Genomic DNA, 18493 nt, shown 5'->3' on the forward strand with positions numbered 1-18493 from the left:
TATTTCTCACCTTCATGTATAGAACTACTTAGATGTTCCCCAGACTCAGCATTCCAAAATCCATCCTGCACAAGCTGACTATGTCTGGAATGTCCTTTCTAGATTCTTTCTTTAATAATTCAGTTCAGACGCCACCTCCACTTGCAAAATGAATATCCCATTAGAATTTAAGTTCATTGAGGAGAGTTGTTTTTGTTTTACATTTCTTCTTTGTATCTTCAGTATACAGTATCTTGCATATTATAGGTATTTAATAGGCACACTTGTTACATTGAATAAGAATTTCATTTTATTGATTTCAACAATGTATACTTTGACTCACTTCAAGTAGAAAAAATAAGTATAAAGTAATACAGTTAGATTTAACCAAAAGGCTATCAAACTGTGTAAACCCTTTGATTGTGTTGTTACTGGGTCTATATCTCAAAGAGAACATAAAAAAGGAAAAAGGACCCACATGTGCAAAAATGTTTGTAGCAGCTCTTTTTGTGATGGCAAGGAATTGGAAATTGAGTGGACGCCCAACAGTTGGGAAATGGCTGAATGTTATAGTGTATGAATATAAAGAAATATTATTGTTCTATAAGAAATGATGATACAAGGGATAATGTTGTAAAAAAAATTACTCATGCATATGTACTGTCAAATTATAATTATAAAATTAATAAAAGAAAGAAAGAAAGAAAGAAATGATGAGCATACTCCCTTCAGAAAAGCCTGGAAAGACTAAGATGAACTGATGCTGAGTGAAGTGAACCAGAACATCATACACATTAATTACAAGATTTTGTGATGATCAACTATGATAGACTTGACTCTTCTTAATAATACATTGATCCAAGACAATTCCAATAGACTCAGGATGAAAAATGCCCTCAGCATCCAGAGAGAGGTCTATGGAGACTGAAGACAGATTGAAGCATTCTATTTCCACCTTTTAGTGCTTTCCTGCTTTTGTTCTGATTTCTTTTTCACAAGATGTGTTTAAAATGACTATTCGTGTATAACCTTTATCAGATTGTTTGCAATCTTGGGGGGGGAGGGTAGAAGAGAGGAGAAAAAAAATTTTGGAACTCAAAATCTTACAAAAATGGAAGTTAAAAACTATTTTTGCACACAATTGAAAAAATAAAATACTACTGAATTTTAAAAAATTTTAAAATAAAGCTAAAATTAGGAAGCCCTCCATCATATACTGGTTGAATGACCCCAGGCAAGTCACTTAAGCAGTTAACAGTAGGCTAGCCCATATGCAACTTAAGACTGGGCTAACCTACTTTTCTTGCCCAGAGATAGAGCATGTATCCAAATGCAAAAACAATGGTTTCCCAGAACAGTGACTGGAGTCCTGACTAGCTAATTGTGGAATTTGTGGCTTTGACTCTTGGAGGTGGGAGTGGAGTCTTCCCAGATGGCTCAAACTGTGGAAGCTTTAAGGTTACTGGGGTGAGAACGGAGTAGAGAAAGCAGACCTGAGAGTGTCTGTGCCAGTGTCTGAGGGAAACTTGGATGGGGATGTGATTGCCTTTCCATGGCTTTGGCTCTCCTGGTCCCAGAAAAGCTGCCCTAGGGCATGCTCAGATGGGACATTGCAGGTTGTTGTCGTAGGCGGACTTAAAAATTGGCAACACGTTGACAAGAGGAAACATGAGTATCGCCCCAACTGCAGAGCCTAGTTGGATCACTGCACCACACCACAGGAGAGCGCTGTGGCTCACCTTGCGCAGGTACACCCCAGTCATCACCTTCACGTAGCTCAGGAGCCCACCATAAGACACCCAAGAGATAAGCTGAAAAAGAGACATATTCCTTTGCTTCAGACAGGATCCTCCAGGGAAAAGGAGTTCTATGGAGTTTTAGAACTCCGTAGTAATTGCAGTCCCATTAGCCAGCTGTCTTCCCAATGGAAATGACTTCCCCACCCCAAAAATCACACCGATAGTCCGATACTTTATTCTGGTCTGGAAGGATCTGAGGCAGAAAAAGGACAGAGGGAAGAGGGAAGGATGGAGCGGGAGAGGAAGTGGGAATGGGGCGGGAGGGGAGGGGAAGGGGCAAGAGTACTCACAATGAGGGCTTCTCCCCATGCGGAGCCCTTCAGCGGGGGGCAGGGACTCAGGACGGCCGTGGCCATGTTGTAGGCTCCGAAGCCAGTGCCCACCACCGTGACGACCCCCAGCCATGAGAGAGATCTGGGGAGGAAGCACAAGGTTCTCTTGTGAAGAAGCGGCCCAGCTGAGACTGTCCCTTCCCTCCCGTATATATCCACCTCTCTACAGTAAACTTCCAGGGGAAGGCTTTACCCAAACTAGCAGGACTGATCACCTGCCGCAGCCAGGGAAGAATGTGATAGGCCTGGGTCTCTGTGTCACTGACACTTAATCTCTGTAATCCCTTAGAGAAATCCCTTCTCCTAATTAAGCTTCAGTTTCCTAATCTGTAATTATAACTAAGGTATTTTCCAATATTAACACAGCTGATAGAAAACTTCTCTTGAACCCAGAAATACCCAAGTTCAAGTCCTGCCTCTGACATACTATGTACCTTTGCAATCAATCTCCCAGTATGCTGGGCAATTTCCTGAGACTCTAAGGGAAGATGCATAACTGCATACCTAGAAAGACATTCCTCATCTGGGAATTACTTACACAAATCACAGTTACAGGCCCAGCCCCTATTCATATCCAACATTCTATGTTCTAAAGTCTTTTTTGGCTCCAATTTTCTGTGATATTCATTTGAATTCATCGTAAATGTTCTTTTCCTGTTTGTGAATATTGTCTCAGTCAATCAAGAACCTGTAAAGTCCTGAAGAGCTATTGTGTCTTTATTTAGTAATCTCTAACAGTAGGCTCTTCACACAAAGAAAACACAATTCGAGTTATAGCCACAGGTTCGTATGAATATCCAGATCCTTTGAGATTCTGGTTTTCAAAGGAGTAGCTGCCATTTCTCCTATACTTAAGGTGGAGGTGACCCACATTTGGGAACCTAGAATCCAAACAACCACAACATACACAACCATGATCTCCATCACTTCTTCCAGCCATCAATCCTGCTCCCCCTCACAGAGGAGAGAATCAAAAAGATTAGCAAAGTGTCAAGGTCTCTATGGCTGGGAAAGACTAATATAAAATAATGTAAGTGGTAACTGGGATGAGTGACGTAAGAATCCAGCCTTGTCACAGACTAAACCATCTAGGCCTGACCTTGACCTTGGATAAAAATTCTCCGAGTATGCTTTGAAAAAGACCTTAGAATACAGAGTTTCAAAGTGGATGTGATTTTTTTAAAAAATGATTTTAAAAATCAGTGAAGAGTATTCACTGACTTCAGAGTCAGAGAATCCAGATTAAAATTCTACTTCTTGACTGGTACTATCTCTTGACATAAATATCAATATTTATATCAATCAAATAAATATAAATATTGATATATTATCCTCTCAAAACACCTTTCATATTATCCTTTTAGTTATCTCCCCATTTGATTGTGAGTTTCTTGAGGGCAAACACTGCTTTTTCTTTTTCTTTTTCTTTTTTTTTTTTTTTTGCCTTTTTCTGAATCTCTCTCACTTGGCATAAAACCTGATGCTTAATAAATAAATGTTTATTAGCTGACAAGTGTTTTCTTCCTCTTAAATTTCTTTTATCTTTGTTGTTTCAGTTTCAGTTGCATCAGACTCGGCATGACTCCATTTGGGGTTTTATCAGCAAAGACACTAGAATGGTTTGCCATTTCCTTTTCCAATCCATTTGACAAATAGAAAACTGAGACAAAGAGTGACTCACTCAGGTCACACAGTTAGCAAATGTCTAAGGTCATATTTGAACTCGTCTTCTAGAGTCTATTCACAGTACCACCTAATTACCATTTTTAAATGCTTTTCTTATCTATTTAAAAGCCTTCTTGGAATATAAACTGGGTAATTTACTTAATCTCTTAGTACCTCAATTTCCTTATCTGTTAAAATGAGGGAAGTTGGACTAGATCTAGGGTTCTTAAGGCTTTTTGAAGAAGTTTATGGACTGCTCAGAATATTCTTAAGTGCATAAAACAAAATGCAAGGGATTACCAAGGAAACCAATTCTATAGAGACATTATCCAACATTAAATAAAACTTTACAAATGCAATTTAAGAGTCTCCAGACTAGATGGACCCTGAGCCCCTTCCAACTCTAGATCTATGATGCTGTGACCTTACTCAAGAAAGAATAAGAAAAACATAAGAGATAGAAAAGAGCAGTAAAAAAAAAAAAATTATATAGTCCCTACTCAGCTAAGCACTTTAAAAATATATTACTTCATAATACAACACAGCATCCACCTATTATAATCTCCATTTTACAGCAGAAGAAATGGAGGCAAAATGAGGTTAGGCAGCTTGCCTTAGATCACATACCTAGTGTCTGGGGCTGGATTTGAATTTAGGATTTCCATGCTTTTTGGGCATCACTTAATTGCCCAAGATGACAGTAAAAGTAGGATTAGAACCCTAAAACATTTCCTGGTCAAACTTTCTATCCATTCTCATCTCTTACTGGGGCAGTTCCTCAGTTATCTTTTTCTTTCCCTGTTCCTAATTCTTGTTTATCTCTTTCTTACCCACTCCCTCCAAAGGGGAGAAAGTTCAAGGGGCCAGAATTACTCACATTTCAGGTAGGAACACAGAAATGAGGTAAACCAGGGGTTGAATTATAACACCAAGCACTGAAGACAGGTGGTAGGCCCTGGAACCATAGGGCAGGCAGGAAAAGGAATGAATAGAAGGGAAGATTCCGTTGGTGAGGGCATTCACGAAAGCCACCAGAATGTAGATGAAGACTAATTGGGCCGGTGACCAGACAGTAGTCTTGTTCTCCTCAGGTAAGTCCAGTGAGGAGCAGTTGTCTTTGTCACTTTTGCCATCCTTGTCACTTTTTGCTTCTTGGAGCTTGAAGGATTTCAGACTCACTTGGTTAACCAGGTGGTCCTCAGAGTGTTCCCATCGCTTAGAGATACGTGTCAGGGCAAAAAAGGCAGCCAGGCAGCTGGCCATCATGACTGACAACAGGAGAAAGAAGACAAAGGGAGAGAAATTGGCTGAGAGGTAACAATTCTTTGGCTGAGATGTTCTAGCAACGAGGTCAGGGCTCATGGTCACATTCAATATCCCAGGGATGAAGGGGACTTTAGTGATGTTAGCTGGTTCAGTGATTATGGAGCTATTGGTACAAATTTTAGTCCCTGATCCCTGGATCAGAGCCACGATGGCAGGGAGGAGACCACTCAGCCCTTCCCCAATAAAAAGGGTATTCATGTAATGGGCTGGCAAGCTGGCCATGAAGGGGAGAAAAGTGACAGAGGAGGTGCAGTCCACCAGAGACAGGATAAAGGTAAGGACCAGGAAGGCTGTGCTATGGGGAGCACCAGCCACCACCGATGTCTTCTCCCACAGGAAAGCGAAGAGGAGGCAGGCAATCGTGCCCACGGCCAACAGAGCATAGATGACAGGAACCTCAGAAAGACAGCCAGGCCGGAATCGGTGGAGCAGAGCGATGAGGAGGGGTCCCACATTGGCTAGCTGGATGATGATCGTGATGTAGGAGGGTAGTTTCCAGCCCTCTGGTAGTCTTTCTACCAGCAGAGGCAACTCTACCCATAAGCCATTGATGGCAACCCAAGAGCCGGAGCCAAAGATGCAGATTAATATGTGGGTGAGCAGAGACATGAGTCACTTTCTGGGGGCTTCCCCGGTGTTTTTCAGGAGAGTCTAGGGAAAGGAGAAGAAAATTTGTTGCATTTATCCACAAAGCTTTCATATCTTGTCCCCACATTTTAGCAGCCAATCTCAAGAGAGATTATGACAAATTATTCCCTCACCATCAAGACTTAGTGAGAGCAGATGAAGAGATGTAAACAACATAAACTCATGTATCAAAGTTGAAAAGGAACATAGAACAAAGAATATTCGAACTAGGAAGGACCTTTGCCGCCATCTAGTTCAATCTCTGATTAGAGGAGAAAACTGAAACTAAGAGAAGAGAACAAGTGGAAGGATCCATCAGGAGACAGAAGCTTGACAATGGATTACAAAAATGAACTCCACCTCTGAGAAGATGGAAGAAGTGGGAGGAATGTGGTCAATAGAGACAAAAAAGAGTAGGTTGAAATGGAAAGCAGGAGAAGGGCAGCTTAAAAATTATTGAGGGACAAACATCTGGTTGTAGTGGGGAAATAAAGCAATATCTTGAATATATGTGACTAAGGAGGCCAGTTGGAAGGGGGAGAGAGGGGGTTGCCAATAGTGCATTTTATCTTGAAGTGACGCTTTTGTTTGGGAAATTGTCCAGAAAGGACCTTGTGACCTGAATGTCCAAGAAGAACCAAAGAAGATATAAATATAGAGTGAACAAAAGAGAGACACTGAGTGAGAAAGAGCCAGAGAGCTTGGATGAAGGAGAGAATTAATGATCAGCAAAAAGGGAGAAATTTCAGAAAGAACAGAGAGTAAATGGAAGAGAGAAAAGAGTGAATGATAGATAGGGTTAGAGTCAGACAAGAAAGTCAGAGAGGAAGAAAGAGGCAGTGAAAGGAAATGAGAAGTAGAGTGAGAGATACAGAACACAATGAAGGATAGAACAAAATAGAAAAAAAGAAAAAGAAAAAGAAACTAAGAGCCTGGTGTTGAAACAGAAAATAGTTGGTGAATCGAGGAGAATAACAGTATGTAACTAGGTTTCCAGCCACTGACAGAAGCTAACTTCGCCCACCTCATTCCCTGTCTCTCTCAGTTCCACCAACAGACACCTTCCTGAGCCCCTAGCCCTCCCTCCAGGACCTGACAGAGGTATAAGAGGGAGATTGGGATGAAGTAGAACTGACCTAGGAGGCCAAGCATCTGCTGCCTGTAACAATTAATACTTTGCTAAACTCTTTCCCAGCCCTCAGATGAGCCTTAAACTAGAGCAGGACAGGGCAGGAATTAAATTCATTTTAGGTTTTTGGTCAGAAACTGCCTCATGAATGTGGAAACTCTCTCCGCTACTGCAGATAAAAAATTCATCTAGAGAAATTTCTTGGAGACCTGAGGTCCTGACTCTAAACAATGAAAGGATATAAAATCACACAGAATTGATACTAATGATCTTGTGCTCCAACACCTTCATTTTACAGGCCAGGGACACTCAATTTTATCAGTTACAGAGCCAGAATTTGAGTGGGTATTATGACCTGCTCTCCCACTATACCAGGTTATTTTTCATTCTCCAATACTCTTATGAGTTTGGAAAACAGATCTTCCCATCCTCCAAAGGGCTGGGGCACTGAGGCTGATTATAAGACAGGCAGGTAGATTCCCAGCCCTCCAATGGGAACAAAGGGATTCTTCCTGCACATTAGATGTTGTGGAGTAGGCAGACATCAGCACTGAAGTGAGTGAGGTTCAGAGCAACTTTACTTTTTTCTTATTATAAAGCTTTTTATTTTGAAAACACGCATAGATGATTTTCAACATTCATAAATGCAAAATTTTTCGTTCTGAATTTTTTCCCTCCCTTTCCCCACCCACTCCCCAAATGATAAATAATCTTAATATATTTTAAACAAGTGCAGTTCTTTACACATTTCCACAATTATCATGTTGCACAAGAAAAAATCTGATCAAAAAGGAAAAAAATGAGAAAGAAAACAAAATGCAATCAAACAATAACAAAAAATGAAAATACAATATTGTGATCCACAATCAGAGTGACTTTAGTTGCCATATCCCTAATGGTAAGTTAGAATTGGCTGTTAGTTCTGCTTATTAGGACTTCTAACTTCTAAGAAAGGGACTTTTCCTGAGGGTACACCTTAGTTCTTTTCCCATTATGCTGGCAACCTTCCTAGGGGAAGTGCCCAGATTCAAGGCACCCAAGGATTTCTAGGCATATAAGATTGAAAACCCAAAATACTTTGAAATTCTTTAAGGAACTGCTTCCCCCTCCATCCTCAACTCAACTCAGGCCTGGGAAGTCTAAGTCTTACTTAATCCTGAAAAGGTCAGTTTCCTCCAACTAGTCTTATTTGTTTGGTTATAGCTGAAGCAGCCCTAGGTATTAAGACTTGCATTTAAGTTTTCTTTGCCATTGGAAAGAATGCCAGGCTGAAGTCTTCCTAACTTCTTCATGAGTTCATATATGGACACAGACACTTTCTAGCTGTGTGACCCTACGAAAGTCACTTAACTGTATTTGCCTCAGTTTACTCATTTGTAAAATAAGCTGAAGAATGAAATGGCAAATCACTCCAATATCTTTGCCAAAAAAACAAAAAAAGAAAAACCAAAAAACTCCAAATGGGATCACAAAGAGTTGGACATAGTTGAAACTACTGAAAAACTACTTCCTCACCACATTTTCTGTGTGACCATGGCTTCCTTCTCCGGGCCTGTTATTCCACTTGTCAAATTGTTATATAAGTCTCTTTTACAGCTTTGATATTCTATTGTCGAAAATTCAGCTTCATTCCAAAATTCTTCATCCTCTTCCAGGAATCTTTCATGTGCTGATATTCTATGTTCTAAGGTCCCTTCTTTTCAAAGACTCTGTGAGTTTTAAGATTTTTCTTATCAGGACCCATTCTACCTATCTCTCCTCATCCCCATTACTTCTCTTTAAAACCTTTTGCTAGTCAGGTCCCACACCCAGGTCTCCCTAGCCAGGCTCAATCTGGATTTGGCTTTGTCCTCAAACTGTTCTCTGCAACTTGGACTGTTATACCCTCATTTTTATCTACTTGAATTCTGTCCTCTTCAAACTCTAGCTATCCTTCAAAAAGTAACAATCTGGTCTCACCTCCTGAGGAAATCTTACTGAAATAATTAGACCCCTAGAATATCAACATTGGTAGGGCTCTGTACCATGTAGTTGTTTCCTTTTTTGAAACAAGTGAAAACTAAAATCCAGAAAGGGGAACTTGGGGTGATTTCCCAAGGTCACACAGTGACTTAGCAGAACAAGAACCAGACCTCAGCTCTTTTCACTCCCAGAGCAGGGATCCTTAAGTCCACAGTAATCACTCACTTTTCGGAACTATTTGAGTACTTACAAGTTCCATGCAATCAAACACTCAACCACATGTAAGTATTGAGTCACTTTTGTTTACTGTATATAAGCCTTATGAAAAAATTAAAAATCACTATTTGGAAGGGGTCCAGGCAATTGGGGTTAAGTGACTTCCCCAGGGTTACATAGCTGGTTAAGTGTTAGATATTTGAATATGAACTCAGGTCCTCTGGACTTCAGAACCCATGCTCTATCCACTGAGCCATCTAGCTTTGTCCTCTCCTCCCCCCCCAAAAAAAAATCACTATTAGAGAAATGTACATTAAAGCAACTTTGAGATGCCACTTCACACCTATAGGATTGACAAAAAGGAAAATAATAAATGCTGGAAAGGATGTGGGAAAATAGATAAACAAATGCATCGTTGGTAGAGTTGTATATTGATCTAACCATTTTGGAGACTAATTTGGAACTATGGCCAAAAGGCTACAAAACTGTGCTTGCCTTTTGATCCAGTAATATTGTTAACTAGGTCAATACCTTAAGGAATTAAGAAAAGGACAAGTATGTGCAAAAATATTTATAGCAGCTCTTTTTGTGATGGCAAAGAACAGGAAACTGAGGGGAAGCCCATCAATTGCAGAATGTCTGAACAAGTTATGGTATATGAATGTGATAGGATATTACTGTTCTGCAAGAAATTATGAAGATGGATTCAGGAAAAAAAAACTTGGGAAGACTTATATGAAATGATGCAAAGTGAAGTGGCAGAACCAGGAGAACAATGTACACAATAACAAAAATATTGGAAAGATATTCAACTGTGAAAGACTTAATAACTGATCAAAAAAATGATCCAACATAATGAAAAATGAAAAATATTATTCGCTATTGTACTAGAAATGTTAGCTTTAACAATAAAAGAAAAATAAATTGAAGAAATTAGATTAAGCAATGAGGAAACAAAAATATCACTTTTTGCAGATGACATGATGGAGTAAGAATCCTAAAGAATCAATTAAAAAACTATTTGAAACCATTAACAACTTTAGCAAAATTGCAGGGTATAAAAATAAACCTATATAAATCATCAGCATTGCTATATATTATCAACAAAGCCCAGAGACAAGAGATGGAAAGAGAAATTCTACTTAAAATAACTGTACACAATATAAAATATTTGGGCATCTACCTGCCAAATACAAATTCAGGAACTGTATGAACACAGTTACAAAACACTTTTCACACAAGTAAACTTAGATCTAAACAATTGGAAAAATATTGGTTGCTCATGGATAGGTTGAGCTAACATAATAAAAATGATAATCCCATAAATTTATCTACTTATTTAGTGCCATACCAATTAAATGGCCAAAAACTATTTTACAGAGCTAGAAAAATAACAAAATCCATATAAAAGAACAAGGTAAAAATTAAGGGAATTAATTTTTAAAAAATGCAAAGGAAGCTGGCCTAACCATATTAGACCTACAACTATCATAAAGCAGCAGTCATCAAAACTATTTGCTATTGGTGGAATAGATTAGGTTCACAAGACACAATAGTCAATGACTATAATGATCTAGTGTTTGATAAATCCAAAAACTTCAACTTCTGGGATAAGAACTCACTGATAAAAATTGCTAGGAAAACTGGAATGGCAGAAACTATACATAGACCAACATCTCACACCCTATACCAAAATAAAGTTAAAATGGGTTCATGATTTAGATATGAAAAGTGATATTAAAAGCAAATTAGGAGAGCAAAAGATGGTTTTACCTATCAGATCTTTGGAAAAGGAAAGAATGTATGACCAAACAAGAAATAGAGAATATTATCAATGCAAAGTGGATCATTTTGATTACATTAAATTAAAATGGTTTTGCACAAACAAAACCAATACAGCCAAGATTAGAAAGGAAGCAGAAAGCTGGGAAACAAATTTTTATAGCCAGTGTTTCTGATAAAGGCCTTATTTCTAAAATGTAGAGAATTCACTCAAATGTATAAGAATACAAGTCAAAGGATATGAATAGATAATTTTCAAATGAAGAAATTAAAGTCATCCATAATCTTATGAAAAAATGTTCTAAATCACTATTGATTAAGAAAACGCAAAACAAGACAACTCTGAGGTACCAGCTCATACCTATCAGATCAGCTAAAATGACAAGAAAAGATAATGATAAATGTTGGAAGGGATGTGGGAAAACTGAGACACTAAAATACATTGTCAGTAGAGTTGTGAGCTGATCCAGCCATTCTGGAGAGCAATTTGAAACTATACTTATCAAAGGGCTATAAAACTGAATATTTCTTTGATCTAGGCATACTACCTACCAGGTCTGTATCCCAAAGAGATCATAAAAGAGGGAAAAGGACTCACAAGTACAAAAATGTTTGTAATAACTCTTTTTGGAAATTGAATGGATGTCCCTAGTTGGGGAATGGCTGAATAAGTTATAATATAGGAATGTAATGGAATACTATCATTCTATAAGAAATGATAAGTAGGCTGATTTCAGAGAAGCCTGGAAAAAGTTACATGAACAGAGGCTAAGTGAACAGAAACAGGACATTGTACACAGTAACAGCAAGATTTTGTGATGATCAACTATGACAGACTTAGGCTATTCATAGCAATACAGTGATCCATTTGTAATTGTCTTGGAATGGAAAATGTCATTTGCATCCAGAGAGAGAAGTATGGAGTCTGATTGCAGACTGAAGCATTCTGTTTTTATCTTTTTGTTTTGTCTTGTTTTCTTTCTTATGGTTTTTTCTTCTTTTTGCTCCAATTTTTCTTTCCCAACATGAGTACTATGGAAATGTTTTAAAAGTATTATACATATATATTCTTTTTAAAATGTTATCCATTTGGACTCAGAATCCCAACAGAAGCAGTTTTTTCCCCTTTGTGGCCAATATGGAAATATTTCACATGACTTCATATGCATAAAAGGAATTCTATTTTTGGCTTTTCAATAACTGGAAGAGGGGAGGAGAGAAGGAAAGAATTTGGAACTGGAAATAAAATTTGCTGGTGTGGAAGGGTTCCTAGGCAGAGTTAGCTTGGCACCTCACTTTAACCTCCATATTTCATCAGTTGCCACATGGTTGATTCTACATACCATTTCTTCTACACTCTTCCTTCTTTCCTTAAAAAGTATAATGTTCATGGTGTAGACCCTTTATCACTTCACATCTGAACTATTGAAATAGACTGCTGACTGGTTTCCCAGCCACAAATTTCTCCTCATTCAAGTCCCCTCAGCTGTCAAATTGATATTTCCAAAGCACAGATCTGACCTATCACATCATTGTTCAATAAACTTCAGTGTCTACCTATAGCTTTCACAAAATCAAATATAAACTGTTCTTTTAGTTTTCAAAGTCTTTGACAATCTGTTGCCTTCCGACCTTTCCAATCTTCTTAAGCTTAGTGTCCAGGTACTCTGCATTTTCACTGGATGCAGGTCTGTCTCTCTCTGCCCTCTCTCACTTCTCTGTCTCCTGGCTTCCCTGATTTCCTTCAAGTCCTAGCTAAAATCCCACCTTCTATAAACTGTCTTTCCTGAAGTCACTATAACATAAGAGTCATCCTGGGTGATTATTTACAATTTATCCTGTCTATATCTTTATCTATATCTATATCTTGTTTGCATGTTGTATCCCACATCACAGCAGGTAGGGTTTTGTTTTTTTTTTGCCTTAGTATTGGCAGCGATTAGTATAATGTCTAGCACATACATACTGTTCACTTGATGACTTATGTCACTAACTGGATACGACCTTTTGTCTGCACTTCAGTACTCCTAATCTGTGAAATGAGGGGATGGAACTACAAAAGCGCCTTCAGGTCTAATATAATGGAAGAATTGTTTGGGTGGTTGGTTTTGAATATTTTTTCCCCCAAACGAAGCAGAGCTCACGCGAGAAATGTCATAAGCATGGGCAGAGAAATAACGAAGCCATCATGGGAGAATTTGGGGGTGTGGGGGAGAAGATTGTAGAATACAAGCTGCTCGGTGGGAAAGGGAGCCCATCAGAAGATATCCGACCCAGGGCAGGGGAATGCTGACCATTAATGGAAAGAGAGGCCATTCTCCACTTAGTCCCAGATTTCTAAAAGTCGGAGTCAGGACTGTATCTTGGCCTCTAGGTCCGCAGACCAAAGTACCCCATTCTGGAGCCTCGGCTGCAGGACAAAATCGAGGAAAAAAAGTCGTTATCAAGTGCCCATTTTCACTATGGTATCAACGTTTAATCTCTACGAATCACATTTCATCCTCAAGCTGGGGGGTAGTTATCAGGAGTTGAAGCCCTTTTCCCCGGGTGCCTCTTCCCCCAACCCTCCACCGCAACGACCCCCACTCCCGAGGGCAGAATAGGAGGAATTTGCCAGGTTGGAATGCAGACAGAGGAGAGGAAGTAGAAGAAAAAGAATAGGTCAAAGAATTTGCAGAGAGGATCAAAGCGCAAATATATCCTTGGGAGGCTTGGGCACTCTAAAATAACTAGATCAAATAAGCTAGCAAAGGGGGAGTGGGAATGCCAGCAAAAGGAGAACGCGAGGAAAAAAGAGAGGGAATGGAGAAGAAAAGGGGAGGGGAGAATAAGAGGAAACGAGGGGAAAGGAGGGAGAGCAGAGGGAAAGAGGGAGGAGGGAAAGGGAGAGCAAGAAGAAGGTGGTAAAAGAAAGTTTTAAGCATTTATGTAGCGTCTACTACGTGCCGACGATAATGAAAAGAAAGTTTTACAAATATTTACAAATATTATCTCATGCAGAGGTAGATAATATTAATATCATTTTTACATATCGAGGAAACTGAAGAAGACAGGTTTAAGTGTCTTGCCCATAGCTAGTAAGTCTCGTCTTGCTGACTCCAGTCACGGTGTTCACTCCAAACCACCATTAGAAAAGACCACGAGGAGAAATGATGGGGAGAGGGAAAAGAGGAAGAGGAATAAGAGAAGACAAGAGGAAAGAGAGACATGGTCAGGGAGAGCAGGAGAAAAAGGAGGGGGAGGAAAACTGGAAAGGGTGAGAAGAGGGGGGCAAGCAGAAGCAAAGGAGAAAAAAAGGAAAGAGATGGGAGAAAAGGGAGTAAGGAATTGAACCCGGAGAGCAGGGGTAAGTGAAGAGGGGATGGTCAAGAATGGAAGAAGGGAAGGTTCGTCATCCATCAGCCCAGAGAGTCAATCATTGTGTGGGTAGACAGAAGATATGAAATAACTGGAACTCTTCAGAAGGGAGCTTACCTAAAGAGTTGGTACTGGAACTGTTTTATTCCCCTGTCCCGAGTCTGGAGAAAGTCTGTCCAAGCAGTTCAGCCAACTGTAGGGAGGGACGGACTTAAACCTCAGCTAATTCATGGCTAGCTTGGGGGAGGGGCCCTGGAATGCTACAGGTAAAAGACTGACTTCAAATGACTTTCTGAAGCAGTTCCTGTTGTGTCACTCTCTCAATCTATCAGCATTTATCTAACCTTTTGTTTTTGCGGAGCTGGATGCAAATCAGCCAGGTGTTAATTGCTAGGTAAACCAAATGAGCCAAAAGAGGAACCTGATCCTCCAAGAATTTATAACCTGATTGATCCCCAGGAAAAAGTGAGTGGGCTGGGAAGACACCTCTGGCTAATTCAGATAAATGATTTATGGTCATAAGTTAGAAGGAACTTTTTCAAGATTGTTGGAGCAAATTGAAAAGCTCTAAGGAAAAGCAGTATCCCCCCTCAGCCAGGTTTTCCAGTAGTTTTCCTCTGGACCTCAGTTTATCAATCTGTTTAAGTTGGGAGAAACAAGGAGAGCCCTTACAATGTAGCTAAGGGACAGGACGCACTAGGGCAGAGTTTGGACAAACAATAGGGTCTCATCCTAGCTTTTATATGGTATGAATGCAAAGTTCTGTTTCTATACTGAACCAGTGATAGTCCTTCACTTCAGGATCATCTTAGGTCCATACTGGCCTATTTGTGGGTCCTCACAGATATTCCAACTCTCTCTCTCTCTCTTTTTTTTTTCTCCTCTCTTTTTTATTAAAGCTTTTTATTTACAAGATATATGCATGGGTAATTTTTCAACACTGACCCTTGAAAAACCTTGTATTCTAAATTTTTCCCTCCTTCCCTCAACCCCCTCCCTAGATGGCAGGTAATCCAATACATGTTAAATATGTTAAAATAGATATTCTAACTCTCATCTCTTTGCCTGTCATTGACTGGTTTACCCTGCCAGGAATGTTCTTTCTCAAAATTCCTAACTCGTTGAGCTTTCCAGGTTTTCCTAAGGGCTGAGGCCCTGACCTACTCTGAATGTAAATACCACTGTTTTAAGAAAGCAATTGCTCTCTCCCTAATAAATTAAAATTCTCTGAGGGTTGGGTGGGAACCTTTTCTACTTTATCTTAACCTTCTGTACTCAATCCCTAGCTAGAGTGATCTGGAAAGAAAACAATACATGTAAATTAAACTAAATTCAAACTTTTATAGAGCATCAAAATCATTATATGAAATCAGTACTTTAAGTGAAGGAATCTTGGGAAGAACTTATTGCTGCAGGGAATGAGGAAGATTTAAATCAGAGTGGAAGCAAAGCATCAGCTCATTATATGAAAGTGACTACTTAATCCTCATAACCAATCCGAGGTAGGTAATGCAAGCATTATACTGAGTTTAAAATGATGAAGAAACCTATCCAGAGAGGTTTTAACATCATAATCTTTGAAGTGGAAAAACAACCTTGTAACGGAAAGATCCCCATTCTGCAGCAGACAAAATATTGAATCTGATTAAATTGCTTCCCGTTCTACTAAGGCTAGAATAATAAAGGGTGACTCCACTATTTCCAATCCAGTGTAGGTTGAACATACAAAGCTGAGACATATGCAATACTCTTTAGATATATAGAATCTCACAAAAACTGTGGGTTTTAGGAATCCTGATTCATCTTTTTGCTAATATGAGTATAACACAATAGTATCCCCTAACTTGTATCCCTAACTGATTCATCCATTTCCAATTTATGGACACAGCCTCAGATTTCCATTTTTTGCCAATTCAAAAGGAGCTTTTTTTTGTACATTTTTACAGTTTGTTTTGCTTAGGATTAATTCCCCCCTCCTTTTATCTATTCTCCCTCTACTCTTCCCCCACTCCCTCTTTTCTCTCTTTTCCGTAGCTGAATGAAGTATATTTCTGTAGCCAACTCTGTATAAGTGTATTCATCCTTTTTTGACCAGTTCGCATGAGATCGAGATTCATTTGTCAGTTTTTTGCCCCAATCCCTTTCTCTCAGTTTTCATAAGTGTCTCCTTGGGCAGTTTAATTATGAGATAATTTTCCCTAACTTTACTTTCCCTCCTCCCCCAACCAATGTAATTTTTTTTCTTCTCTCCTTTCATTCTTTTAAGATCATCAAGACAAAACAGAAGCATACCCTCAGGCCTTGTCAGTTTGGATATCTCAAAGAACCCAGATGATGCTAAATTAAATTAGAATACATGCCAGAGCCAAGCCGGAGCCTAAATCACTCCCACCCCTTACCACCTTAATTCCTATGCATATGCTGCTGAAAGAATGTGGGGGGAAATTCCATCTATTCAAATAGGATCCACTACAAATTTATGTACACAATCCCAACTGGGCGTTCCTTGCTGCTAGGTATACTTCTAACACCTTTGTTATCAACTATTTCTTCCTTTACTCGTTTCTTATAAAGAGTTAGTTTAACTCCCTACCCAGGCTAATCCCTCTACTAATTCAAAGCACTTCATTCTATCTAGTCTTCTCCATCAGATTGCCTTCTCTGTCATCCCACTATCATTTATCTTCCAATTCCTCCCAGTCTTCTCAAGGCTCCCTTTCCCTCCACACCTCTACCCCCATAGCCAAAAAACTCTCACTTGATCTTTCTATCCCTGCTAACTGTTGTCCTACATCTCTTCTAGCTTTTGTGGCCAGACTTCTGGAGAAGACCAATTTTTAGGTGTTTTCACTTTCTCTTCTCTCACTCTCTTCTTAACTTCTTATAATCGCATTTTATCATTTCACTTATAATCGCACTTTATCATTTCATCAAAACTCTTCTTTCCAAAGTTATCCCTTTGGGATGCAAAGCAAAGCATAGCATAGCATGTGTCTGATATATGGTAAGCACTTGTGTGGAACAAGGAACACCAGCTCAAATAAATCAAATAAATTAAGGAGATTCCTCAAGGTGAAAGTAGAAAGGAATTTTTTTTCCTCGATATGAAAGAAAGGGTATCTCTCTTCCCACAAACAGTTAGGCAAAGAGAGGAGAGACCCACTCAATAGATAAGAATTATATAGGGGCCTGGGCTAACACTCCCTATAGGCTGGATCTTTGCTCTCATTAACCAGACAAATGACCTCACATTCTAAGTCATAAATGAGGAAAAACTTCTAACCAACCACATCTTTGGGATTACTTTATATGACAGTTTCAGAGCCAACGTGGCCTTAATTTAGTCTCACCAAGCAACGGTCCCACTCTTTGCAAACCATGTGATGTCTGGAGAGAGAAACCTGGCCGTGGGGCACAGCTGACCTTCCCTCAATTTCTACAACCCTGTCTCCATCTTATGAGACAGCTTTCACAGTTCACTTCATTCACACTTAATAAATGTTTATTAACTCAATGACTAATCTCTTCTTTGAATGAAAACCATTTATGTTCATTTAGTCTTTCATCATTTTTTGCTCATGTTTACCTTTTTATGTTTCTCTTCACTCCTGTGGGAATCTCAAAGTTTCTCTGAAGCTCTGATCCTTTTATCAGAAATGCTAGAAATTTTTTTGTTAAAGATCTATTTTCCACCCCAGTATTCATTATATTCAGTTTCCAGAGTAGATCATACATAGCAGCAAGTACTGTCTTTTGTCTTCTAGAATATTATATTCCAAGCTGATAAAGTCCAGAATGGTGCCCTAAGGCTGGGAGGGAGAAGGTACTGATAGAGATCAATTTAGCTCCTTGTCCCATCTTCTAGTCAGAAATTCGAATTAAGTCAGACTCCTTGAAACCCACAGTCTATGGGGATTGAGGGCAGCCTCACCTCACTTTGTCCTGTCAGAAATCCCAGCCATGTCCCTGAAGTTAAATTTTTCCTATAAAATCTACTTATGGCCTATGTCATACCCACTGCCCTCCACTGGATCTACCTCATTCTTCCTCATGGTGTCTCCCCTTCCTCTTCCATTTGGCCCTGTGGTCTCTTTTGATCCCATCATGCTTTGAGAAGTCTCTCCTGACTCCAACCTCTCCTTATAGCTAGCTTAGCTATATAGCACTCTTATGGGGTGCTTAGTCCTTTACAGAATTTGGCCTGCTAGCTAGGGACATGCCCCAACCTGTTTTTTCCCTACTTTTCCAACTTTTTTCTCAAGTGCTTTCATTCCATTTGGTAAAATATATTTTGATCATTTAATTTTTTAACCTCATTT

General features: G+C 39.3%; 1 protein-coding gene across 2 annotated transcripts; it reads right to left on the reverse strand.

Moving 5' to 3' along the window:
* Positions 1-266: 266 nt before the first annotated feature.
* On the reverse strand, positions 267-14476 carry LOC141557345 (solute carrier family 52, riboflavin transporter, member 3-like). 2 transcript variants are annotated; one of them, XM_074292875.1, is made up of 4 exons: positions 14292-14476; positions 4653-5752; positions 2069-2192; positions 267-1790 (listed from the first exon to the last, which is right to left on the reverse strand). In XM_074292875.1, the coding sequence occupies exons 2-4, from the start codon at positions 5708-5710 to the stop codon at positions 1578-1580; spliced, it is 1395 nt and encodes a 464-aa protein (XP_074148976.1). In that variant the 5' UTR covers positions 5711-5752; positions 14292-14476; the 3' UTR covers positions 267-1577. The 2 variants fall into 2 exon arrangements, with proteins under 2 accessions (XP_074148976.1, XP_074148977.1); XM_074292876.1 differs by lacking the exon at positions 14292-14476 and adding an exon at positions 8373-8438.
* Between the last annotated feature and the right edge of the window lie 4017 nt (positions 14477-18493).

The sequence above is a fragment of the Sminthopsis crassicaudata genome, chromosome 2, assembly GCF_048593235.1.
Source record: "Sminthopsis crassicaudata isolate SCR6 chromosome 2, ASM4859323v1, whole genome shotgun sequence".
NCBI lineage: Eukaryota > Metazoa > Chordata > Mammalia > Dasyuromorphia > Dasyuridae > Sminthopsis > Sminthopsis crassicaudata.